The sequence below is a fragment of the Varanus komodoensis genome, unplaced genomic scaffold, assembly GCF_004798865.1.
Source record: "Varanus komodoensis strain SLA01 unplaced genomic scaffold, ASM479886v1 scaffold19, whole genome shotgun sequence".
NCBI lineage: Eukaryota > Metazoa > Chordata > Lepidosauria > Squamata > Varanidae > Varanus > Varanus komodoensis.
Genome location: NW_025335550.1, coordinates 585300 through 611177, shown reverse-complemented (window position 1 = coordinate 611177; position 25878 = coordinate 585300). Strand labels below are relative to the sequence as shown.

The 25878-nt window shown below is 47.8% G+C and overlaps 1 protein-coding gene across 1 annotated transcript in view; it reads right to left on the bottom strand.

Moving 5' to 3' along the window:
* LOC123022365 (neural-cadherin-like) overlaps positions 1–25878 on the bottom strand; it is a 91845-nt gene that overhangs the window by 16299 nt on the left and 49668 nt on the right. The window contains exons 11-29 of the mRNA XM_044428058.1: positions 25259–25429; positions 23292–23464; positions 22065–22083; positions 21636–21784; positions 20028–20277; positions 18793–18920; positions 17888–18074; positions 16706–16849; positions 14818–15101; positions 12460–14071; positions 10666–10759; positions 9120–9304; positions 8458–8687; positions 6541–6818; positions 5910–6124; positions 5289–5416; positions 3440–3496; positions 2061–2159; positions 994–1047 (exon numbers count right to left, since the gene is read on the bottom strand). Of these exons, the coding sequence (XP_044283993.1) occupies positions 994–1047; positions 2061–2159; positions 3440–3496; positions 5289–5416; positions 5910–6124; positions 6541–6818; positions 8458–8687; positions 9120–9304; positions 10666–10759; positions 12460–14071; positions 14818–15101; positions 16706–16849; positions 17888–18074; positions 18793–18920; positions 20028–20277; positions 21636–21784; positions 22065–22083; positions 23292–23464; positions 25259–25429 (4457 nt within the window). The remainder of the gene's footprint in view (positions 1–993; positions 1048–2060; positions 2160–3439; positions 3497–5288; positions 5417–5909; positions 6125–6540; positions 6819–8457; positions 8688–9119; positions 9305–10665; positions 10760–12459; positions 14072–14817; positions 15102–16705; positions 16850–17887; positions 18075–18792; positions 18921–20027; positions 20278–21635; positions 21785–22064; positions 22084–23291; positions 23465–25258; positions 25430–25878) is intronic.

The following is a 25878-nucleotide window of genomic DNA, read 5'->3' as shown; positions in this document are numbered from 1 at the left end:
AAGTGACAGAAAGAGTCTGGTTCGTAGTCGAGAACGGAAGCAGCCGTCCCTAACCTGGCCACTCCTGCTGTTTGGGCTTCAGCTCCCCACAGGCACATCCACCATTGCCAGTTGCCCTCCAGATGTCTGCAATGACACCAGGCTTGGGAGATGGCCTCCTGCTAGAGAGTTGCTGCCAGTCCGTGTCAGCAAAACTGGGTTTGATGGACAAAGTGTCTGTCCCTGTGTAGGGCATCTTTTCCTTTCCCAGAGAATTCAGGTTGTTTTGCAAAACGCTGCACTGATAGCACAAGAAGAAGTAGGAATCCTCAAGGCATGGAGAGATGGATATGGACTCATGGAGAAGGGCAGTTCTGGCTTTGTGTGGAGAGGCCCCAGTGGCAGCCTCTAGGACCAGCTTTCAAGCACAACCTATGCATTTTCAAACTTTTGTTTTTACTGAGAACTAGAAACATGCCTTCAAGTTCAAAAAGGCAAAATGTGCATCTTATTTGGCAACATGAAGCCCATGTGAGATTATGGAAACAGAGCACAACTGATGGCTCATATATGATAAAATTGCACCAAAAAAGCCCCATCAATCAAAGTAGGCTATGAGAAGGGCCGGACCAGCAGAGTTCGTTTAGCCTATACTTAAGCAGACTTGACTTTCCTAGCCTAGAGAAGGCCACAGACAGGAAAATAATATAAGACCTGCTTGATCCCAAAGTTGCGAAGCAGAAATATGTATTATTTCTTTTATTCAAGGCATTTTTACCCAGCTCTTTGACCAAAAAATGGCTCCCAGAGCAGCTTACAAGGATCAATCAATTTGGGAAGTGCTTGATCTTGGGCTTACAATCTAAAAACCAACTAGTGCGATACATAAAAGATAGTGTTTGGTGAATGAAAGATTTAAAATCTCTGTTCTTTTAAAAATATTTTTTCAAAAATCTAAAACATAATTGAGATATTGATGGAAACCTGTTCTGTCTGCCGGAAGTTGTCACTTACCTGAGTGTCCAAGGTGAGACTGCGAATGCAGCCACTAAAATGTTTCTGTTGCAACTGGGGATACGAATACGGAATGGACTCTTTTACTCCACCTAACTGAAGAACCTGGTTCATGTTCAAGTACCTTCAAAACACAGAGGTGCTAAATAAGAGATGAATGTTAGTATAATTATACTACAAAAATACAAGCAGAACTGCCTGCACAGAATGGATAAATGAATTTTCCCACTCCAAAGGAGTGAAGTTCAAGCACTGTTACTAAGGCGTTGCTAGACACATCTACTCAGGTGCAAGTCCCATAGAACTCACTGGAACTTACTCCCAGGCAAGTGTGTACAAGCAGGGGCAGGCCATACATGGCCTGTGCGTCACATGCACCACCCTGAGCATAAGCGTGGTCCCCACCACTGCGTTGGCCACGGGAGCAAAAAACCATGCTTTGCCACCACAGTTGGGTGGCAAACAGTGGCAGTGGCCGAAAAGGCTCAGTTTGAAACCTCTGGAGGCTACCTTTGGCCCTTCAGGCCATGGTGGCGGCTGGCCACGGAATGTTGGTGCAAAATGCTGGGCCAAGAGCATTCCCAAGCCCCTCAAAGGTGCCCACGCCTGCTGAGCAGCCTTGCAGGCGAATGCAAGGCAGGAGGCGTCAGGGTAACTCAAGCCATCCTAACGTGCCTCACAGGGCTGTTGTGAGGGTCTTACAGAGAGGGAGGAGGAAGAGCGTGTGGGCTCCCATGGCTTCCTTGCCAGAGGGGAACAGGCAGGCTATGTAGGTAATAATAAATAAAATAGAAATATAGCGATCCTTCGAGGCCTCTTCCCCACTCCAGTTCTCCTCCAGGTCTAAGTAGCAGATAAGTAGCAGATCCATGGGGCCAAGCAGATTAGTTCATCTGAGCGGCTGCTCATGCCTATACAGTATAAATCCCCGAAAGGTGTTCAGGAAGCACCTGCAGATGCCGGATCCTGCTTGAGGGCAAAGAGACCTCCCTGTGGGCAGGCAATGGCGGCGGTGAAGGTAGTAGCTGTGAGCAGCCTGGTCCCCTTTTCCCACTGGGCAGGGCTACCTCACACTCCGTGCCTTCCTTCAGCGCGGTGAAGGGGCACCGTTCCAGCCGATGGAGCACCTTTTGCCTGAGCAGGGGAGGCTGGCACATGTCCCGCTCCTGCTGGGGAAAGCGGAACACCTGGGTGGCCGGTGAAGCCCCTGCCAGCAGGGAAGTGCAGGATCTGCTGCTACCCTATTTCCCCAAAAATAAGACCTCCCCGGGAAATAAGCCCTAGCATGATTCTTCAGGATGCTCATAACATAAGCCCTATTCCCAAAATAGGCCCCAGTTCAGATTGTCAGCCAGACAGACGCATTTAGAACGTCCGTTGCAACACACGAGGGACATATCGAATTATAAAATAATAGTATGAATATATTATTAAATATAAATAAATAATATTACTGAGATTAATACTTAAAATAAATGATAATATACATTTTAATTAGGTATTTGTAAACACCAAATTGGGTGCCTTTGTATGAGAGGTAAATGCCTATGTAAACAGATGAACTCGAGACTCATTGCCAAATGACCAATCGGAGCATGGACTCAACACACGAATTACGTGTGCACTTGATAACGAACAGAAATGTTTCATAATTCAATACGTCGTGTGTTGTAACGGATGTACTTAATGCACTGTTGTTTTGCCGCTCCCATCTCATAAGTCTTCAATTAACACTTGATTTAATGGTAGATTTAAAGGGAATAATATTTTGACCCCCAGACAAAATGAGTGCAAAATGAAAGAACTATTCCATTGAGTACAAGAAAGGAATCATGGAGGACTCTTGGGGCAAGAATCTTACGGCTTTTGTAAGAAAAAAAATAAGGCATCACCTGAAAATAAGCCCTAATGCATCTTTTGGATCAAAAATTAATATAAGACCCGGTCTTATTTCCACAGAGGAGTCTTGGGGCAGGTGGAAGCGGGAAGCAGCAAAAGCTCCCAGGTCTGGGACAAAGACAGCTCTCTGTGGCCGGCTGTGAGCAGGGCAGAATCAGGGCTGCAGTGCTGCTGAGAATTTGGTGTCTGCTTCTGAAAACAGATCTTCCCGAATGCTAGCGACATCCCTACTCAGAATTAAGCCCCTCTTTCTTCGGTGCCAAGGAAGCAGGCCTAGGATTACGGTTGGGTAGCCTGATAGGATGCAGAACTCAATGGGTTTAGCGGAGGCTAATTCTGCACACGACGGGGCTGCTGGAGGATTAAATCTACAGAAGGAAAAGAGTTCTCAGAAAGGATTTGACAACTGTGGCTTTCATCTTGGCAGATATTTATGTATCTCCCTGTGAAATTCTGGAAGGTAATTTAAATGTTACCTGTTTGCTTGGGGAACAAAGGCCACAACCTCACAGTTTGTCCTGTCTTCCGTAAACAGCCATTTTCCTACTCCTTCTATCTCCGACACAATCGCAGCTCTGCAGTGATCCAAAATGAATCGAACCTCCTGGGCAAAACACAGAAAGCCATTCAAATGCTGTAACGCAAAGAACTGCAATGTCAGATTGTTCAAAAATTAAACTTGGGGGCAAACAAATGCAAGATCAACACTCTGAAACAGGCACTGAATCCCTTGATCCCTCGGTGGAACTTAAACATGAGCCTTAAGTTCATCCAGAAGAATGCAGCGAGCTGGAATGACCTCTGGGACAGGTGGATCCCAGCAGCTCCCAAATGTACTCAGCCTGTTGTATGCACATACAAAATGACCAACCCAGTTTTGAAGAATCTGGAGGCTAATGGAGCACCCTTCTCTCCAGTACCACCCAGATTTTGAGGGCGTCAACTGCCAAGGCCAATGGTCAGGAATGCGAGGAGCTCCAGTCCAAAGCACTTGGAGGGCATCGAGAGCCGTTTAAGATAACAAAGGACCCTCCTTTACTGGGGAGACCATGCAGGCTAAGCTGCAATAAAACTGGGGCTGAGCACATGGACCAGGGGCATACGATGCTGCAGCATTGCTGAGGCTCACTAGGTGCAAACCCGGTTGGAAGAATCGATGAGAGGCAGGGCATGTCCCGTGCAGAAACAGGAGCTCCGCACGACAAGATCACTGGGCGACTGCCTGCACGGAGGCTCCTGGCTGGCTCGTAGCAGCCTCTGAGGGGTGGTGGTGAGTGTTGGACGGGGGACCTGGCAGATCCGCCTCTAGTCCTCACTCAGCTGTGGAGCTCCCTGGGTGACTTGGGCCAGCCACAGACTTGGCCCAGCCCTCCCAACAACCCTCTGAGGATAAGACTGAGAGGAGAAGGAAGCGGCGGGGAGCTGCCTCCCTTGAAAGCAGAAAAGCGCAGGGTATGAATGCGATGAGCAAACGAAATCAAATAAATTAAGGCTGGCCCAGAAGCCCTGCTCGTGGTGCTGCCAATCAGGTCCATCCGACGGGCTTTTCTGGCAATCCCCAGAAGTTACCAAGCTTGCTGCAGACACAAACACCATCCGTGCCACAAATGCACACGGCATTCATGCTGCTGCGCGCCTGCTCCATGATGCGGTGTGTTAAAGTGCCAGACTGAGACAGGAGTCCCGAGCCCCCCTCACTCACGATGCTCCCTGATTGATCTGAGAACAGTCCCTCTCACCTGTTCTCCCTCTCTGTCCATCTCAGTCTCACCTACCCCACAGAGGATTAGAAAGGCAGGGAGAGAAGCTCTGCAAAGGGCCCAGTCAGCACAGGCAGAAGATGTCCTCCTGGAGGTGCCACACAGACTCAGGGCCCCACTGGCTTCCACTGGGAGAAGTGCCTTCACTGTGACTGCCCCATTTCTGCAGAACCCCAACCTTGGGGGGTCAGGCAGGCTCCAACACTTGGCCGTCTTCTTCATTCTCGTAAGACACCCTTAATCCGGAAGCCTTTTCCAGCTGACCATCCATGTTCTTCATACTATTTTGTTCCTGAATTCTTTCAATGTATTGTTTTTATTCTCTTCCTTGTTTTAACCTCTGTGCCGCTCTCCAGAATCTGTTTGAATGTGGCACAGTGCAGAAATACTATATATGTTTAAATCAGGCAAGTACACTCACTCAAGCTTTTTGGAGGAAGGCAGGACAGGAATGCAAATGGTACTCCCTGGAGACACACGGTGCACATCAAGGCTACACAAACCAATTACGAAGCACCTTTTGGTTGTTCAAAGGGATCGCAAATCCTCCGCCCCTTCCTGTGCTTCCCCGTGCAACGGCAAGGCAAGCAGCAAAAACGGGCTCACAGAACTGCCCATGCCGGGCGTGGAACTGACCTGCTCACTGCTCCTCATCTCAAGCCGGTGCCACCTTCTGTCAGTGACATTCACATATCCCGGCAAACGGAGCTCCACCATCCCTAGGCCATGGTTTACCTTCAGCACTGGAACGCCGTTGCAAAGCTCTAAGATTTCACAAGGAAGAAAGGGGCAAAGTCATATTTGGTCCCACAATGAATTTATTTATGCTGTGCAGTCATCTCCGCACTGCAGCCCAGCTGGAGCCAATTTTGTCCTCCTTTTGGCACAAGGTTACGGCTGCCCTCTGCGCCGCAAGGGCCACCGAAGAGTGCCGTGGGGTGCCTGCACATGGCCCATTTCGCATCACGGGCTGTGTCACCTCCCTATTTCTAAACAAGCCCAGTGCGGTCACCAGTCTGCCCCACTGTGGTGCAGTCCCTGGAACATCCCCCTGCTCAGGACATCCCTGGAGGTCGCAGTGTGTTACAGCAGGGAGTCCCAGCATGGACACTCAGCAAAAATATCATGCCGTCTTATGACTCGCCAGCTTAGAATTTGTACTACAGAGAGATGAGCAACATCACTCGGACCATCAGGATTCCCTCTTCATCGCCTGGCCCAAGCAGGTTGCTTGCTGTGCGACACAAACGCAAATACCTATTGCAGTGAAGGTTTCTGAGTTGCCGGGGCCTGAATCTGCCAAGGGACCATCGTACAACAAAAGCCCATCTGGAACATCGGTAATGAACTCGAGAGAGAGGGAGCTCTCAAAACAAGGCCGGATGGGATGGAACCAGGCGTAGCCATTTCCCCGGAAGCTGCGTTTTGTCTGCTGGCAGTCTGGCCCATGAAACGAGGTAGAACACCGGCACCTGAAAAAACCAACAGCAAATGAGAGTGAGCTCATGCAGAATTATAGTATTACTTATTTCGGCATCTATGCACATGAAGCTTTAGATGTTGCATGATATTATATTTTACTGGTGTGTTTTATGGTCTTAACCTTTATATCATAAACTGCCCAGAGAGCTTTGGCTACTGGGTAGTAAAAAAATGCCATTGCTAATAAGCAATCAAGAAATATAGGCATGCATTGAATGAGGAGCCAGGTTCCTGCCCCAGGGGACTTAAAATCTAGAAAGAGACACTAGAGAGACACAGCAGAAAAGGGGGAGGAAAATGGAGTTGCAGAGAAGAACGCGTGGTCCAGCTGTCACCTGGCAAAAATAACACACAAGCTTGGCATTTACAATTAGAGGGAAAGACTTGCATACGGAGCCTCTCTCACCTGTAACCGTTCAGCGAATCAGTGCATGTCCCTCCATTGAAACACGGGTTGCGCGAGTAGGAGCTGCATGACCGATGAACAGCCTCTCTAGCTGCACAGGTGCAGATGGCACTGACGCTGGTGGCTGTCGAGACAAGCGACACGCTTCCGGTGTCCATCACCGCGGGGACGTCACTCACCGTGATGTAGTTGGCACAGCCACTGCCGGCACTACAGTCTGTCCTGCGGCATTCGTCGACACCGATCTGAGAAATGTTGACCCCTAGAGCCAACTGGATCTGAAGGGAAAAGGCAGTGTGGCAAACAGCCCGCAGTGAAAACCTGTCCGGGTTCCAGATCATTTTTCTGCCTCTGAATGGGGCTCCCCACCGTTTTGGACCCATGGACGCATCCTGGAATTTGGAAAACTGCTCTGGATACCACCACAAAGTGCCTGACCAGAGGATCACTGCTTTGGCCATCAACCTGCACACTGTGTCTTATTCAGCAATCCGCGTGTGTGTGTGTGTGTGTGTGTGTGTCTCTACTGGACATCTCAGTGTCCCTTTTATGTAAAGGATCGTTCAATTCAGCTGGTTGCTGCTGGCGCAATGCAGCTAACGCTTTTTTTAAGCATTGCTTTGGCAATGTCCAGTTGTTGCTTCAATGGGGTGGCATCACACAGATAATTTTGTACCAGAACAGTCCTTACTATTCACTGATCTACATGTACTTTTAAATTACTTGGCTCCTTCAAGGAAGTAAATGGATTCTCCACACCCTTTTCATAGCTAAGAAGCTGATATTACAACTCTGGAAGCATAAACAGTCTCCTCTTAGAATGCAATGGACTGAAATCCAGTCTTTGAACACAGAGGCATCCAGACACTGCCTTCAAACACACTCTTATCTGGTTATCTACCCACTTGAAATCTATGCATAGTTGCCAGAACCTGTTGTGTGCATTGCATATGCGTCCGCTGCTAAAGATATGGACAGATCTATTTATGCATATGGAAACTTCAGAAGAAAACTGTGCTGTGTCTGTGGGAACTGCACTGGGGAGGGGGTTAATGGGTGCTACTGGAGGTGCCTGTGAGTGCCCCACTGGTGGGGCATAAATGCTGTAGTCACTGGGTGCGTTTCTTGTCTTCCTGGCCCAACACTTTTGTTCCCCAAGCGTGGGAGGGACCACAGGCCTTTCTCTGGCTGAGACCTCGGAGTGCTGAGGCTGATCTCCGCAGGCCATGCTGGGCTGCAGCAGGAGTTGGTGATCCATCATCCACAGGCCTCACGCAGCCCCCTTGGGCCTTTCTGAATGCCCTGCTGCTGCCAACCACCTCCACTTCTGCTGCCACCCAGGTGACCAAAGAATCCCCCGTTTCCTTTAAAGTAAGGCCCATGGAGGCTGAGTGCCTTGGACCACTGGGAGTGCGGTTTTCCTTCCCCAAATGGCTTGCCTCAAAGGAAAAGCTCAGTGTCTTGCCATGGCTGGTGTGGAGGGACGCAGCCTCCACTGGGATCCATGGAAGAGGCACCGGTCTCCAGATTCACAGAGGTTCCACAAGCCCGGCTTACAGGAACAAAGCCCCGGGGCAGAATCAAGGCAGCTCACTCTCCTCCAAACAGGAAGGAGACTCTTGACAGACCGGAGACTCTTCCTGGCTTCCAGTGCTGAGCAGATCTTTGCCCGGAAGGGCTGTGACCTGCCCAGGAACAGCTGCGCCACGCTGCCTTTTGTCCCTGGCTCTGACGGTTGCAGTACAAACGCCTAAGCAGATCCTGCAAGTTGGGACTCTGCCCACTGCTGGTCTTAAGCTGTGCTTGTGCAGCGGCAGCCTCCTGCCCTTCCCGTGTGGCTTTCCATGGAGCCAGGGGTTGTGTTTTGTGCCCAAGGTACCCTGGGAGCCCAAGAGAGCAGCAAAGTTGCAACCTCACCTTGTTCTTAAAGGCAGCCATCTGCCCCTGAAGTTTTTCTGGCCTGTAATAGGAGGAGCCGTTCCGAACTGCAAACCTCACATCTGTCTGCCTCCCATCAGTGGTTGTCACAGAGAAAGCCAGGATGTCCTCAATACGGACCGAAAAGATTCCTGCTAGCAGGTCTTTAAACTTGTCATACCTGCTTTCTTCGGGCTCATCCTTCCTTATGAACTCTTCCGCCGTCATGTCTGATATGGACAGATGATTTAAAAACAATGCCCGGTTAGCAATCCAAGCATCTCAGAACATGCAGCCATTGCATGTACTAAAAACATTTTCTCTCATTCTTTGCCCAAGGAAATGGAGGCAACATTCAACATTCATGAAAAAGCCACTTTTTAAATACAGCTGAGTTCTCTAACTGGGGGCAATCCAGATGAGCTGGACTACAATTCCCACAATCCTCAGCACATACAGGCATTGAGGGAGTTGTAGTCCAACATATCTGGAGGGTACAAGGTTGGGGCAGGCTGGCATACAACTTAAGAAAATCTACCGCACGTGTCATAAAGCGTTAAAACCGCTTTTAAAAAGATTCTTCTTCTGACTGTCGGGGCCGCTCCTCACAGTAAGATGAGCGAGCTTTCAGCAATCAGGTTCAACTGTCCGATGGAACTAACCTGCCAGACGGAGGGCTGCAGAATTCCAAATGGCCTCGTTTTCTATCTCTTGGACGTGTATCTGCACGGTTGCTGTAACATCAGGCCAAATTCCATCTGACACTCTGATTTTAAACTCATATGTTCCCTGAGGAGCATTATCCACCATGATCAGAGAGCCAGTCCTTTGATTTAATCTGAAAGACCTAGAAACACACACACACGGGCCCCACGTTGACACAGAGTCTCACAAACAGCATGCGTCATTGCGAAGGACAAGTTGTTTTAGTTAAGCATCCCGGGACATGTTTTTCAGCTGCGGTACAAGGCTCTTATTAAGACAGAGAGGTTGATTAAACTGAGAGAGACTCCCTTTCTACCTTTGGCCTCTATTATTTCCTCTCTGTGGCTTACTCACGACTGATTTGGATGCTTCTCCTGACAAGAATCACTCTCACAGAGACGACTGCGTGAGAGCACTTCAGCATGAAGTTAAATGCACATGGATTTTGCAGGAACGCCCCATGAAGATCTGGTGCCCTGCTTTGCTGGTTGCTCCTGTTCCCAGGTCCTCACCCTTGCTGTAGCCGCCCCGAAGAAGCGTTATGCACCCGGCCGTTCCCACCTGCCGTGAGTGCAGTCGTGCCTGCTATGGCTGCACAATTAAACCAGCACAGCCTTCCCTGGCCTAGGGCACATGAGCTCTGTTGGACCACCAATTATCATCACTCCCAAATGATGGGAGTTGTAGTCCAACATAGGCAGGGGGCCTCGGATGAAGGGAAACTGCATCATTGGCACATTGCTACACCACTGAAAACCAGTGTTGACTGGGGCAAGTGCCGGTGGAGAAGGCCCAGTCTAGCTTTAGGAGCTCCTTCGGACAAGACGCCTCCAGGAGGCTCACATCTGTGAGTTGTTCCACCTCCTTCCCTGTGGCCAGCTGGCTTGAATGGGCACGGCAAGTAGGAGAGACTGCTCCTTCCCTTTATGGGTGTTGCTGCTGACTGAAAGGGAATGTCCAAAGGCAGACCAAACGCTCTGGAGCTGGCCATGGACCCCTGCTGGGAGGGAGGCAGCACCTGCTGGTCCATACCGCTGACCCGAGATGCCAGCAGAGAACAGATGCATGGCCTTAAACACACGTCAAGTGCACTGGCGGGGGTGGAGTTCCTCAGGGCACGCACCCCGATGCTCATGGATGCACGTCTGCCGTTCTTGTTTTGCCTGCCTGCTGGGGACACACCGTGGCACATGGGACTGCTGTCTAAACTGCAGAGCACTGACCTGGCCAGCTTCCTAAATCAATTCTGCTTCACACCTTTGGAAAAGGAGGACTTGATATTTTGCCCGAGAGGCAAAACTGAGTTGGCGCCAGCGAGGCCACGGAGATGCACAACGGTAAGTTCCCATAAATGCAAAATACAAATTTAAAACAGACTGCCATCTCCATACCAAACAATAATCCTGGCTTTATATATGTAACATATATAATGAAGCATAAGAAAATAATTACAGAAGCATAAATATTAAATATTGCTCTGCTTGACACAAATATAATCCTCACTTGTGCATTTTTCCTTCAGAGACAAATGTTTTATTGTCCCAGTCATCCAGATCAGGCGCAAACACTTCCCCAAGCACTGTTGTTGACCATTTTCCTGTTGAGATAAATTATAATAAATCTGCATTAATTTCCCCCCTTTTTCCAAAGAGCTTTATATTCCACAGCATTTATTGCTGTGTTCATCATTTTTATTGCTGCTTGGCTTTCACAAAGGTTATGATCCAAGACTCTTCAAGTAATGCAGCAGCAAACGCCTGGATCTTTCATGGAAATGCAGATGGAAGAGCCGGACCACAACATCACATGTAGGATTGGGCAAAATCACATCTTAAAATACAACCAGGTCGTCATGTCAAGCTAGCCCAGAATTCTGCTCCGAGGTGAATTTCTGAAGCCTGAATACCTAACACCTGGTACATTTATATTCTAGTTTTGTATAATTTATTCCATCCATCACCACTGCTAGCAGAACAATGCAGAGGATGGTACTATAGCGATGGTTTGCATGCAGGAGGTCTCCAGTTTAATCCCTAACATCTCATTTATAAACCACCAGGCTGAATACCTGGAAAATTTTTGATAGTTGGAGAAGATAAAATGGACCAACGTGATGGGAATTAAAGGGAGTTATTCTTGGTCCACATTCCAAGGACAGGCAGATCCAGATTCATCAGATGAAGAGGGACCCTGGGAACCCTCGAAATAGACAATGAAAATAGAAGAAGTGGAGGGGCTTATCTCAAGGCCACCTTCCCAAGATGTTCAGGTAGATATTGAGCATGGTAAGGATTTACAACTCCTGCAGCCAACGGAGCCTGGCACAACTCTTGACCCCATGATGCAACACTGGGAGAGATGGGGTGATCAGTTAGAGGGGCAAAAGATGGAGAAGAGGCTTGCCCATATCCAAAAGGGACATCCCAGAGGGAGGAGGACCCGGGGTATTTGAAAGGGGACGCTCCAAAGTAATTGCTAGATTGGGTTCGACCAACCCCTCTGTGCATGCTCAGAGACTCATTCTTTGTTGGTTGTGCTGACTGGAGATGCATTGGAGAATGCAGAGCTCTTGCCAAAGAAGGGAATGTTGTTCTGGAAGTGCAAAGGGAGGATCCGGCTTGAGACACAGTGCCCCAAGGGTAATTCAATTAGGCATCGCCACACACGTATGCAGGTGATCTGCAAAACCATACGAGCTAGAAACGTGTTTTTCCTATTAAATGAAAGCTGAGATTCTCAGGGTTGGATACCATAATCTGGAGGAAAAGCAGCAGGTAGGGAGAGAGAGAGAAGGAGAAAAGGGACCTGCGAGGATCTCCTGAACTGCTCTATAAAAGCAAGACTAGAAACTTGAAGGAAAAAAATGCTGCCTTGAAGGACCCCTTTTCTTTCCTTCAGAGGCAACAGGATTGACTGTACTGGGGGTGGCAGGGTGGGGGTCCCACTGGATTACATGCATGTCTTAAGTAAAATCTCATTTTGCTGATTCATCAGTCACTGAGGACGTACCAAGAGAAAAAGCCTGTGTCAGTTTGATACTTTTGCTTTGTCCTCTGCTTCCCCAAAGAACCTTTAGACAAGATTCCTCCAGGAATCTTAAAAACTGTGGCTTGTATGCATTCTCTCCAAAAGTGAGAATTTTTGTCTAACAAACAATTTCTAGGATTACTTGATGGAAATCATGGCTCTAAATTGGTGTGAAGTGGTTTTCTCTTTTGAGATCCCTAGCCCTCTGAAACCTCTGGAAGGACTTTAACACGGTTCTGTGGACACTCCCAGGGTTTACTCGATACCTACCTCGGTGCGTGTAAACACAGACCACCTTATGGCCGGCTTCATGACTGTTGTCATTTTCATCACCAATAGTTATAGTCAAGGTGTTGGTAGAGCTCATTGGGGGACTTCCGCTATCACTGATGATAATAGGCAGGTGGAACACCTTCTGCTTCTCTCTGTCAAAAGATCTCAGAGCCAAGATAGTTGCTGAATTATTTCCATTGTCAGTAAGAGAGAAATCCAAAAGGTTTTGATAATCTGGTGGCAACCGAAATGTGAAAGGTGGTCCATTCTCATCACCATCCGGATCAAAAGCCCAAAGAAGAGTAGACGTAGGGTTCATAAAAACCACCTGCGGTCCTGGTGTATTTTCCCATACCACAGGCATGTATGAGGTCTCAAACCTTGGCTCATTGTCATTGATATCCAGGAGATTAATCAATATTGTAACACTTCCTGTTCGGGCAGGGAGACCTTGATCAGAGGCCTGCACAATTAAACCGTATTCCTGAATGACCTCCCGATCCAATCCTTTCGACACAGTGACATGGCCCTCTTGATCTACCGCAAATTGCTCAGCAGGATCCGAATCCAGCTGGATGGAATACTCGACCTTCCCATTCGAGCCAGAATCCTCATCCACAGCCGTTACTGTCACAATGGTGGTACCCACAGGCATGTTCTCAAAGAAGGGGCTCAGCTGGACAACCCGAGAACTGAAAACAGGGCTGTGGTCGTTATAGTCTTCCACTTCGATCAAGCAAAAGGCGACACTAGAAAAATCTAAGTCTTCCACTTTGATGGTAAGGTTAAACCACCTTTCATGGATTTGCTCATAATCCAGGGTCTTTTTCAGCCTGATAGTAGCACACTGGTCTCTATGGTTTTCGATGTAAAACTTCTGTTCTGGATCTCCCCCAATAATGCTGAATGTTAACTGTGCATTTTCCCCACTGTCTCCATCAGCTGCTGACACTTCTAGGACCTTTGAGTTGACAGCACTGGTCTCAGGAATTACAGCATGCCAAACATCCTGCGTGAAACTAGGAATGTGGTCATTTACATCTGAAATCCAGATGGTGGCAGTGGCAGTTCCCGTCAGTCCTCCGCCATCTTTGGCTTCAATCCTAAGGAGGTATTTTTCTTCCCTCTCTCTGTCCAGCATCCCTCCTGCTACGTAGATGTTGCCACTGGTGGGACTGATTTTGAACAAGTCTGTATCAAAGTCAGTTTTCACATTCTCCAGGATACGGTAAGTCAGAACGGCATTGAGGCCGACGTTTACGTCATCCATGTCTACAGCGGTCATCTCCATAACGAATGTGTCATCAGGAGAATTCTCAAAGACACTCCCGTTGCAGTCGCTGGGCATACAGGTGAACACTGGAGCATTATCATTGATATCCCAGATGTTTATGATCACATCTGCAAATCCTGTCAGCCCATCCCCTCCTTCATCGGTTGCAAGCACAACGAATCGCCAAAGAGCTCGCTCTTCCCGATCTAGCATTTTCTGGGAATAAATGCTACCTGTGTTCTCATCAATTGCAAACACATCATCTGCACCATGGCCATGCAAGGAATACTTTAGATCTCCTCCATCCAAGCCACTATCAGGATCACTTGCTACAACCTAGAGAGATTGAAGTTAAAAATGCGTAGCTCAAGTAACTGTATTCCATAACATTTCAGCAATGTGTATCAACTTGGTAGGAACAATTGGTACACACAGTATCTCATTTAGGAACAAGAGAACCTGTAGCATGCTTATCGAACAGTGGACACAGCATCTTTCTAATGGAAAGAGCAGGCAGATTACATATGGGACACAAGCATGTCCAAGAGGACATATACTCAGAACCTACATACCATCTTCACCAGATAGCTCAATTCGTTTCTGAAACACTTTGGCAAAACTGTTATCTATGGATACACTGTTGGTAAGGGGCAAGCTCTGTAAATGAATTAGTCCCAATTCCCTGTATTCCCTCCCTCCCTCCCTCCCTCCCACAAACACACACACACACACACACACACACACACACACCCCAACCGCTATATTGGAGGCCAGGATCCCCTCTTTCTGCATACATCTATCATGTCTGGGGCATGTTCACTCGGTGGAGGTTGCCACATGATGCAGAAGACCTACAGTGGCCCCAGCAACCAACACAGTCACAAGCCCATCAAAATGGGCTGTATTCTCTGGCACTACTGCAACCTGCAACTACTGCAGCATTTTCTGGCAAGCAAACCTCCATCACGAGTTATTGATAGGAGCCTGGTAAGGCTCTTCATTAATGGTGTTTGCTGGAGGGTTTTGGGACTGCTGCCTGGATTGAGCTTACAATTATTTTGGATGGGCATACCCAAATGTACCTGAAGAACAAAGACTGGAAGCCCATCCAGCTCCTCAATCACGCTCCCGTAATACTCGTTGAGTGAGAAAACAGGGGCTTCGTCATTCTTGTTCACCACGTTGATGATGCCGACAGCATAATCCTCCGATTTCCCATCTGAGGCCAACAGATGAAGCTCATACAGCTGGGTGTCCTCATAGTCCAGTGGCTGGGCAATGAAGAGGAGCCCCGTCTCTGGGTCGACATCAAATGCGCCTCCGGTGTTCCCAGCCGTGATCTGGTACCTCACCTTTGCATTGGTCCCTAGAAATGGGGATTCCTAGGATTAGACATTCTTCCCTGCAGGCCACGCTTCACAGACAGGAAAAAGCCAATGAATTACCGTGAAAAAGGAGGTCAGATCAATGAGATTCATTCTACCTGATTAGAAGCAATAGCCGTAATTCTCTGCATGGATCCTACAAATGCACTTCAGTCCTCTTTAAATGCCTGTCTACATTATTAAACTTTTACCTTATATTCCACATTTTTGAGACACGCTAACGGAAGATTGCATCTTTAAAATCAGTCTTGTTTAATTATTAAATCACACTCGAGGTGGGATATAAGTTGCAACATCAGCACCCTTTGCACCCTTTCTCCTCACAGTCATTTCCTCACCGAATTTGCACGACCACACACACCTCCTCCGATATTAGGCACTTCAAGAAAAACTTGCAAATGTACGCTTTTAAGTCCACAACTTGTTTAAAGTGCACCATTTTCATCATTCTTTGTACTTTTTTATTCTTTGTTTTTAGCTGTTTTAAACATTTTAATTTTTTCCTGAGTTTTAAGATATTTCAATTGTATTTTATCATTTGTTTTTATGCATTGTGTGAGCTGCCCAGAGATGAACTAAACTACTACTACTATTTCTCCCTTGCAACTGAGAGGAACTAGAAGAGGATGGGCACCAGTCAAGGTTATGATGAGCAAGAACCTGACTGGACTCCAGGCTGGGCCTCAGTGGCCACATTTTGCAAAGTAAAACTCCAGCACTGCATCCACAAAATCTCTTGCTTCAGGCCATTCGTGAATAAATACATAAAACATTGATGAACTGTTTTTTTTCTGAGTGCTCAACTCATAACATGCGTAATGTCTTCACAGCAACTCTTATGCACACCCTGTAAGGAGGCCAGCATGAAGGTTGCCAGAGACAGGGGCACGGATGCCCACGGTCACTGAGTGAGACTTGAACAAGGCTGCACTCTCACCCCACTCCACTCTGCCAGTAACTCTTTCATTGCCAGCATCTCATGACATCCACATCCCGCCTCTTTTCTGCTTGCACTGAACCCAAGGCGACTTCTGAAGCCCTCCTCTTCTCCATTTTCTCCTCACAGCAACAACCCTGTGAGGTAGGACAGGCTGAGAGGGAGTGTCCAGGCCAAAGTCACCCAGTGAGCCCTGTGGCCGAGTGGGGACTAGAACCGGCTCCCCCAGGTCCCCAGTCCAACGCGCTCCCACAACACCACACGGGCTGCCATCATCCCATCAAAACCGGAGAATCGCACCCTATCGTGTGATCAGAAGAACTACAAACCCTTTGCTCTCTTTCCTATACCAGAGCCGTGTGCTCCACGATGCGTCTGGCTGTGCAGCCCCCATCCCTACCTGACTGTGCTTGATGCATGGCCTGCCCTAAAGGAAGAGCTCTTTGCCATAAGCCCTCTCAGGCCCTTTATAAAGTGAATGCTCACCAGCGGCCAAGCTCCAGACAGTGAGAGGTCTTTAAACAAATGTGGAGAGATGAGAAAGACATTTTCCCCCTTCCTCTGGCTGCTAAAGAACCGTCTCCAGGCTCCTGAAAAATTAACTCATTAATATTTCAGGTGCCGCTCCTGGGAATTGCGAAGTTTTACCTTCGTCTTCATCATTAGCGCTGACGGTAATGACAGTTGATCCAACATCTTGGTCTTCATCCACATTAACTTCATAGACGCTCTTGGTGAAAGCGGGCTTGTTGTCGTTCACATCGCTGATAAAGACGCGCACGTAGGCCGTGTCTAGAGAGACGAGGAACAAGAGATTAAAATACTCGGCTGTGCCACTTCTGTCAGCTACAATTCCTTAAACTGTCTAGCTACACATTAAATGAAGACGAATAACGCAGACAATACAGGAACGAACCCTTAGGGTTGCGGGCAATTTATAATACCAACATTTCTCAAAAAAGCACTTGGATATCAAATGAATGTCACATCCAATTTGTTTAAGCAGATAACATGTGAATAACTGATGCCGAATACAGCAATTGGACAGCTTTGCTGTAACTTTCCTATCCTGAAGCTTACAGAAGCATGCTGGCTGGGGATGATAGGCATTGCAACTCCAGGGCAACTGCGGGGCACCAGCCTGGAAAGTTTCCCATACAGTATGCAGTGGTTTGTCTACTTGTCTACAACCTGGACATGCTGTTGTGAGCCACCAGAGAAGTTCAACAGTTGGGTGATGTAGAAATTAAATCAATAGCATACAGGTTCTGAGGGGGTGTGGGCTTCACTGTGTCCTTCTCCAGGCCTCCTGTGATGCTGAATGGGTTCAGGCGCGAGAGTATATGCCAGGGGTCCTCCCATGTTTTCAACGGGGGGCTAGTTGAAAGGTGCGGGTGGTGGGCGCAGGCCGGCAAGGTCGTGCCGGAGGGGGGCGTGGGCCAGCGAGGGGGCCAGGCGGGGGTGGAGGGCACGCGCACGGCGAGGCAGCGGCCTGCTCGCGCAGAGATCATGTTCTCCGAGTGAGCCCAAAACGATCTCCACACGAGCAAGCCACCGCGGGGCGCAGCGAGGCCAAAACCTCTGAGGAGGATAAATGGGCATGGCAGGCTGGATCCGCCCACGTGCCGTAGTTTGAGGACCCGTGGTGTGTGCAGTCTGACAGTTGTTCAGTTTTATGCAACAAGACAATTTTCCCTCAACGCCAGGGTATAGCTGCCACAAAATGGTGGCAATCTGGCTCACTATTTATGTATAACATTTCTAGGCTGCCCATTCGCTGAAGCATCAACACCCAGTGCCAGAACAGGCTGACCCACAGCAGCCGCTCACCGGAATTGGGTTGCCCGTGCTTCCCTGGACGAGCCGACTCTGAGCCATCTGTGGACTTTATTTCCAAGAGATACGAAGCTTTCTTTTCCCTATCAAACACAGAGGTAGTGTAGATTGAACCCGTGTTTGAGTCCAAGTGGAAAAATGTATAGTCGGCACTGCGGTCAGGTAGCAGAGAATAAGTGATCTGAAAGATCGAAAGAGAGGAGTACAACAAAGGCTACGGTTTTCTTTTCCAGCAGATACACCTCAGAGTGGCGACATGCAACCAGCAGAGATGACAAAACATCAACTCCCCAATGCTTTTCTATGCACTTAATCTCCCAGTTCAAAAGTAACACACCACACTCTTAGGAGAAATGAGACATGAACCCTGAGCCAGGGATGGTGTCCAACACCACAATTCCAGACACTACAGGTAGGCTCCGGGTGGCTTGATGCATGACGTGATGAACTCTCGAAGCCATTCCACAGAAGCAAGATATGCACCTAAGGCACACCTGGTGCCTGGGCTGAGCACCTTTGGGTGCCCCTCCCCCCCCCACAGAACCCTCTGCCCAATGGGGCACAGCAGTAGCAAAGAAATATTAAAAACGGGCCCTTTAACCACTGCGGGGCATTCTCAGGGAAACCCCTGCAGCGCTTTGCTGCCAAACTACTGCAGCAAGTGGATTTTATTTTTTCCTGCCTTTTGAGGGGGCGATGCGTGTGGCCCACCCGTGTTTTATCTGCACACAGCAAAACATAAATTGTGAATGTGACAAGCAAGCGTATCGCAGAAGTGCACTTGCTGAAGAGCTGCCATCAGCTGTAATTCCCCACTGAGTCTACACTCGGTGAGAAAGCCCGCACAGGGCCTCTCACGACTGTCAAACACGGAAGCAGCTCCTGAAGTTTTAACTTACCTCACCATGTTGCCCAAGGTCTAAGTCAGTGGCAGAAACCTGAATAACCAATGTCCCAACCTCGGCTCCTTCAGTGACAGACGCTTCATAAACTGATGAGGTGAAGAAAGGTACGTTGTCGTTGACATCTAAAAACATGTTAAAAATTCAAACAATCAGCCCGTGCATTTCACTACTGCCATGCTTAAGAGGTGTAGCTGGGTGTGTGTGTGCGCGCGCAGGTGCATGTGTGTGAATAATTGTTAGCGGGTTGTACAGTAGCTCAGGTGGGCCACGCACAAACTCTCAGCCCAAACTCCCTCACAGGGTCATTGTGAGGAAAAAAGGGAGAAGAGGATTACATAAGCTGCCTTGGGTTCCTTGCAGGAGAAAAGGTGGGGCCTATGAAATGAGCAAAGAAATGAGCAACATAAATTAATCTATTCCTACCCAGAAACTTCAAAGGCTGTTATCAACATTTAAAAAAAATATTACCTTGAGAGGCTGCCTCATGGTTAATGGAACTGGGAACAGTCCAGCACCTCCTGAGCGTCTCACCTCCCCCAACCTTCCTCACTTCTTTCTTCCTGGCAAGTGCACGTCTGTGCTATATCCAAACCATTAAACCATGGTTTGCCTATAAACCAGGAATCAGGTAACTTCCTGGCATGTAAAGCAGAAAGAGCCTGGTTTACACAATACCGAACCAGGGCACACTCACAATTGCTGAAGAAAGGCCTCGAAAATAGAAGAGAGCAATTATAAGATACAGCTGGTTGCTACATCAACGCAGCAGTATTTGCTGAAAGCCAGCCCCCAAAAGCAGCATCTCAGAATGCTTAGGGGGGGAAAGACAAAAACGAGATTCGGTGAGTCTTCAGGGGGGCATTCTTGGAGTTACAAAATGGCCCCCAGAATCCCCTCTTGGCTTCTCCGCATGATACAGACCAGCACCTCCAACTAGCATGTTCCTATGAGTGGTCTTCACAAAGTTCCTGCACTTTTATCTTTTATAAATATATTTTATATATTTTTTGCTGATGGCATTAAAAAGTTGGTACAACACTGGAAAAATGCATCATAAAGGAAGGTGACTATGTAGAAAAAAGATGTGATTTGTTTTTGAAATTCTTAATGAATAGAGTTTAAAAATGCGGAAACTTCTTGAAGAACCCTCGTAACTAGGGAGCCCGTTCATACCTGGGGTGAAGAGGGTTCTCCCAGGTAAGTCATGGTTACACAGGAAAGCTACCCACCTGTCACATTAACGTAGACGGTGGCGAACGCAGCGAGAGGCACTGCGGCGACACTCTGGGCTCGAACCCTCAAGGAAAAGGCCCTGGTGGTTTCGTAATCCAAAGGCTCGGCGATGAGGATAGATGCAGAACCGTCATCTCTGTTTGGGGTCAAGTAGAATCGGATAGGCATGTTGGTCTCTGGAACCAGCCCCTCTTCCAGATTATACGTTATACGTGGATCGCCAAGGGGAGGGGTTGCTTTGATTGTCTGCGTGATTCAAAACGTTCACAGAATCAGAGGCAGTTCTCACACACGTCTCTTCGCACAAAAAGGCTAAGACGCTTGCACTGTGGGTTCTAAGTGGCAGCAATAGGACCCTGCCTGTTGAAACAGGTCAGCACGAACGCAGCAATGAGGTACACAGAGCCCCGTTCTGTTGCTGGGGACACAGTGCATCTAACCCAGCGTGTTGGCCCAGAATGGCCGCAGGTCTTCCAACCAGCTGTCACCAGCTTCTCAGGTCCAGGTGACCGGGTAGAAACCCAGAACTTCACGAATGAATAAGATTCACTGGCTTAGTGTACTCGAGTCAGAGCTCACAGCGCTTTGTATTGAGCAGGATTACTAACGTCATCTGCCCTCGCCCCCAGAATTCCCTGTCACCTCTGAACTCAGCAGCGATGCTTACAACAAGTCTACCTTTTCCCAGTCACAACGTGTCGTCCTCTGACCTCATGCAAAGTATTTGGGGTCGTCCTGGTCATGAATGGGCAACTAAGATGCCTGAGTTTTGCGAAAGACTTGCTCCTGCTGGAAGTGGCTGATGCAAAGGGGTCCCCATGGTTGTCTGGATTGGGCCTCCTCTTGCAAAGTGGATGTGCAGGCTGCTGGACTTCGGCACAGCTGGAGTTTACAGTATTCATGGTTACAATCACCATGTCCCCAGAAAGGAGAGGAGGCCCAAATCCATCATCCTCCCCAGTGGAGGACAGTCTGTGCAAAGAGAGCTTTCCATCACAAGGAGATTAAAGCCGAACGTGGGAAATCGCTCCCTAGAACTCCCCCCGTGTCTCAGAAGCTGGTTTGGGTAACTGAACGTTCCAGCCTTCCCCACAAACTCAGAAAACGGTGCAGGTTTGTTTCAAGAAAAGTGGGCCGTGCTGTTTCCCACCAATGCCATGGGATGATGACCCCAAGGAACCTCCAATCCCTTTCCCCCCAACCTCACATCTGTCCCTCCCACCTGCCCTGCTTTACCTGCCCTGCTATATCAGGGTGGCAGGAAGGAAGACAGTCTACCCCCCTCCCTCAATGCCTGGCATACTGGTGACACTGGCAGGTGGTGCTGGGAAAACTACATTTCCCAGTGCTCGCAGAGCCCTGCCATAGCAACAGGCACCAGGTGTGTGCGTGTGGGGGGGGAGTTACCAGTGGAGCAGCAAGAAAGGTAGGACAATGGCAAGGGAGCTGGAAGGGGCCTTGATATTATGTGATCTTCTTTTTGCAGCTGTAATTTCTTAGCAGTTGTGGGCATGGCGTATGTCTGGAGACTCCTGCAGGAGTCGCGTATGAACTGCAGGGCAAGGATCAATTCCTGCTAAGATCCCCACCCCACCACAGCTTACCAAAATGGAGGTGTCTCTTGTCGTGTTTTCTGGAATGACAACTTCATAATGGTCTCTGTCCCACTGAGGAGGCTGGTTTTTTGCGCTGGTGACGGTAACCGCAAGTTCTACCTTACTGCTCCTGTTTCCCCCGTCCGTTGCTATGATGTCTTGAGTTATAAAGGATTTCTGGCAAGGGAAGAAAAGGGTTATTTCAACTGGAAACAGTTATTTACAGACATTAATAGAAACTGCAGGTATCCAGCTCAGTTACAGCTAACGTCTACTACATTTTTCTTTATAACTTATGTTCCAAATACTGCTATAGACAGACCAAGTCACCTCCCAGCTTCTTTATTTCTCAACCAAAATCAACCATGGCTCCTTTTTTCCAGAAGCCTTTGGTGGCTTCTTGATACCCATTTTAGACCTAGTACAGGATGAGCTAACAATGCAATCCTCGACTTGTCTACTCACTCACACCCAGGGAAGTATGCAGGTAGTTGCAGGCACACACACACTGCCCAGGAAGTAAGCCCCTCTGGACTCAGTGGGACTTATTCCTGGACAGACACACACAGGAACGCCCTGCCCATTTCCACAATGCCCACTCCATGTCTTCTTTCAAGCTGTATTCCAGGACAACTTCTTACCACACAAGTGTAACTGGGGGGCACCCCTTCTTCTGCCCCAAGGGCCACATACAGTGCTGGTTGGCTGAGCAGTCAGGGACCCTCTGTGCCCATGCACACAGGCACGGACACAGATGCCCGCTCTAACTGACACCTACCAGCTGCATCACTCCTTCCATGTTGTTAATACATGCCTAAGACAGTCAAGGATACAACAACAAATGTTCACATAGGAATACAAGAAATGGTCTCATGTACCGCAAAAGGAACTATCAGACTCCCGAATAGCAGAGGAAGCATTAAGATACAGTCCTATGCATGTCTAAAGATAGGAGAAAAAGGAGACCTCTAGCTCCCAGCACTCCTTAGCCAGATGCCCAGGCAGGGAGTGGCACACCTTTCCTCTCTCTCAACATGGATGGGACTGCATCCTTAGCAACCCGTAGCCATTGACTGTCATAGCAGCTTCCCTCAACCTGCTCTCTTCCAGATGAGTTGGACGTCATTCCCAACATCTTCTATTTCCAACCATTCTCTGGTATCAGACACATACTGTACTGCCTTTTAGTGCCTTCTTTTTTGTCTTCCCATAAAAGCACCTACCCTTTGCCATTATTCCACATTTGGTGAGCATTCGTCCGTGTAAGGTCTATTTCCATAATATAATTTATTCTGTTCACAGATCATTATTTTCTTTAGAGATTTATAGCTGTAGAACTCAAGAGAGTTTTATATGAAGGTAAAGAGAAAAATAGCCCCATCCCAGTCTCCTGGCTATAACCGGCCAACATTGCTGCTCATTTCTTTTCCTTTCAGCCAAGGCAGAACTAGAACTTGACATGATTGCTGTGCATGAATTTATGCTTATGAAATGATTTATTCAAGAGAAGCAGACCTTCAGCCAGTGGACTGACTAATGTACACGAAGGGAGAGCCAAGTCTATCAAGCTACATATCCCTATAATTGGACATCTTGCTGTATCAAACAGTTACATACGCCACGTGTCGACAAATGGCTACGGATCAAAGCCAACACGCAACCTACCTGTAATAGGGGCTGGCTGACATAAACCCAACCCGTGGTAGGATTGACCTGGAAGTATTTCGTTTTCCCATTGGCCGCAGAATATGTAACAGAAGCATTTGAACCATAGTCATCGTCATGGGCTGTGACACGAAGAAAGCTCATCCCCACATTTACGTCCTCTCTCAAGAAATCTAGGAAAGAGGAATTGATGGCATTGGTGACCACACTGATGCCAGTCATTAAGTCAATGGTGCAGTTTAATGCAGCAAAATGTTCTCAAGAGCTATTGCAACTTGAGTTACAGGAAAGAATGTGCAAACTTGGTTCTCCATTCTGGGCTGACACATATATGATGCTCCAATCTGTTGGTTCAGGGAGAGGAAGCAGGGGCAATTAATGCACAGAATTACCCAAGATCATACAGTAGGAAGGGGCCTCCAAGGTCATCCAGCCCAACTTCCTGCTGGTGGAGAAAATCCACAATTATAGCATCCTGGAAAGACTCCAACTTTTGCTTAGAAAGCTCCAATGAAAGACAGTCCACCAAGGCAGTCTGATTGTTAAAGAAAGTTCTTTCTTATGTTGAGTCAAAATCACTTTTTCTTGTGATTTGGACCCATTGGATCAAGTCCTGCCCTCTTCTGGAGCAACAAAAAAACAAATTTGCTGCATCATCATGTGAGAGCTCTTAAAATATTTGTGTTCTCTTCCTCAGCAATCTTGGAAACCACAGTTTAAGAAAGATGCAGGCAAACTGGAAAAGGCTCAGAGCAAGGCAGCAAAGGTAATCAGGAAACCAAGCCCTAGGAGGAGAGACAGACAGAACTGGCATGGTTAGCCTTGAGACGGAAGGGAGGTATGACACCGCTCTTCAAGTGTTTGAAAGGTTGTTACATAGAGGAGGGCCAGAAACTCATCTCAGTCATCCTGGAGTGCAACACCCAGCAGAATGGGCTAGAGTTATGGGAAGCAAGATTCCAGCTGGACAGCAGGAAAAGCCTCCTAACTTGTGAGAGCAATGCAGAAATGGAACCGATGATCCAAGGAGGCATTCAAGATGGAGCTAGACACCCATTCCTCAGCGTTCATTCTCCTGGGGTCCTACTAACAGTAGGGAGTTCAGCTTGGTCGCTTTATGGGCCCCTTCCAACTCTACTATTCTATGAGTCTAACCCCTTGCACTGGTTTGAAATCCTAGTTTAGCTGGAAGTGCTGGCTGAACAAACTCCATCAGTTCAGACAACACTGCAAACTATAGTTAGAGTGGAACAGAGCGGGAGGGGGAAGTGGCTGTTTGGAGGATTATCTGAATGGAGCCAGGGCGCATCTCTTGTTTTAACAAGCGGAATTCAACCTCTGATGGCACATTCCTCACATGCAAGTCACTGCTGGTGCTGCAGTCTTCAGGAGCTTTTCTACACAAGGCCATTAACTGGCTGTTAATTCAGTATCTACTTTTGGTTTCATTGCAGAATTGATATCTGAGCACCTCACAGAGAATATTTCCGTTCCTGCTTTCCCACTACATGACCTCCAGGTGCCATTGTGCCATCGAGGAACAGTGCAAATGCACAAGTGAAAAATCATTTTCTTTCACTTTTTCAATTAAACACCTCATTTCCCTGCTCTGCTTTCCAAAGCTGCTGTTTAGACATAAAAGCACAACATTGTCTAAAGACTCTGTTAGGAGGGAGTGATAAGTACATTATAAATGCCTTGCATAGAAAAGCCCTAAAGGTATGAACTGGTTCTTATTTATTTATTTTATTTATTTATTTATTTATTACAGGCATTTATATCCCATTCTATCGTCAAGCATTCTTCACTGCATGATCACCTTTTTTCTTTTCCTTTACAAAAGATAAAACTGAGCAACTGGGGGAAAACATCAAAAAAGCCAAAACTGACACACACACAAAAAACTTAGTCCTCAGTTAGGCTCACACTAAAGGGACATGAAACTCTATCCAATGAGGCGCAATTACATTCATAGCGGGTGTTCTCAAACCGGGGGCTGTTATCGTTTACATCCAAGATGATGACGTTGATCTGGCAGATCCCAATGAGAGGCTCCGTGGCCTGGTCCGTCGCCATCACAGTGACCGGGTACTCTCTCTGCTTTTCTCGGTCGAATATCTGAAGTGTTGTCAAGACACCTGCAAACATCACCACAGGCCAAAATAATTTCTGTCAGCATGTTTCACTGAGAAGTAGAGTACAGAAGGAAGGGTTCTTTGTCGGCTATTTTCTCTTGCATTTTTCCAGATGATGAGTGTTGGAACAAGGGAGAAGCAAAATTAAATCAACAGCACATGCATGAAATACAGAAATGCAGCCTTCCACTGTGCGCTAATTCCTGCAGGGACACAGTAAGCTGTCAGGGGAAACGCAAATGGCTTGGCACATTTAGACAGGAAAAACGCCTACAACTCCCAGCTGCCTCAGCCAGTTCTTCTGCCCAAACTTACACAGGACTGTGCCCTCAGTGATACAGGAAGAAACAGGAAGACACAAAATACAGGAAGAAATGTTGATTCATTAAGGAAGGAGAATCCATCTTTTGGTCACTTTTTTCTTTGGACCAACCAGCCAGTCTCAAGTGATT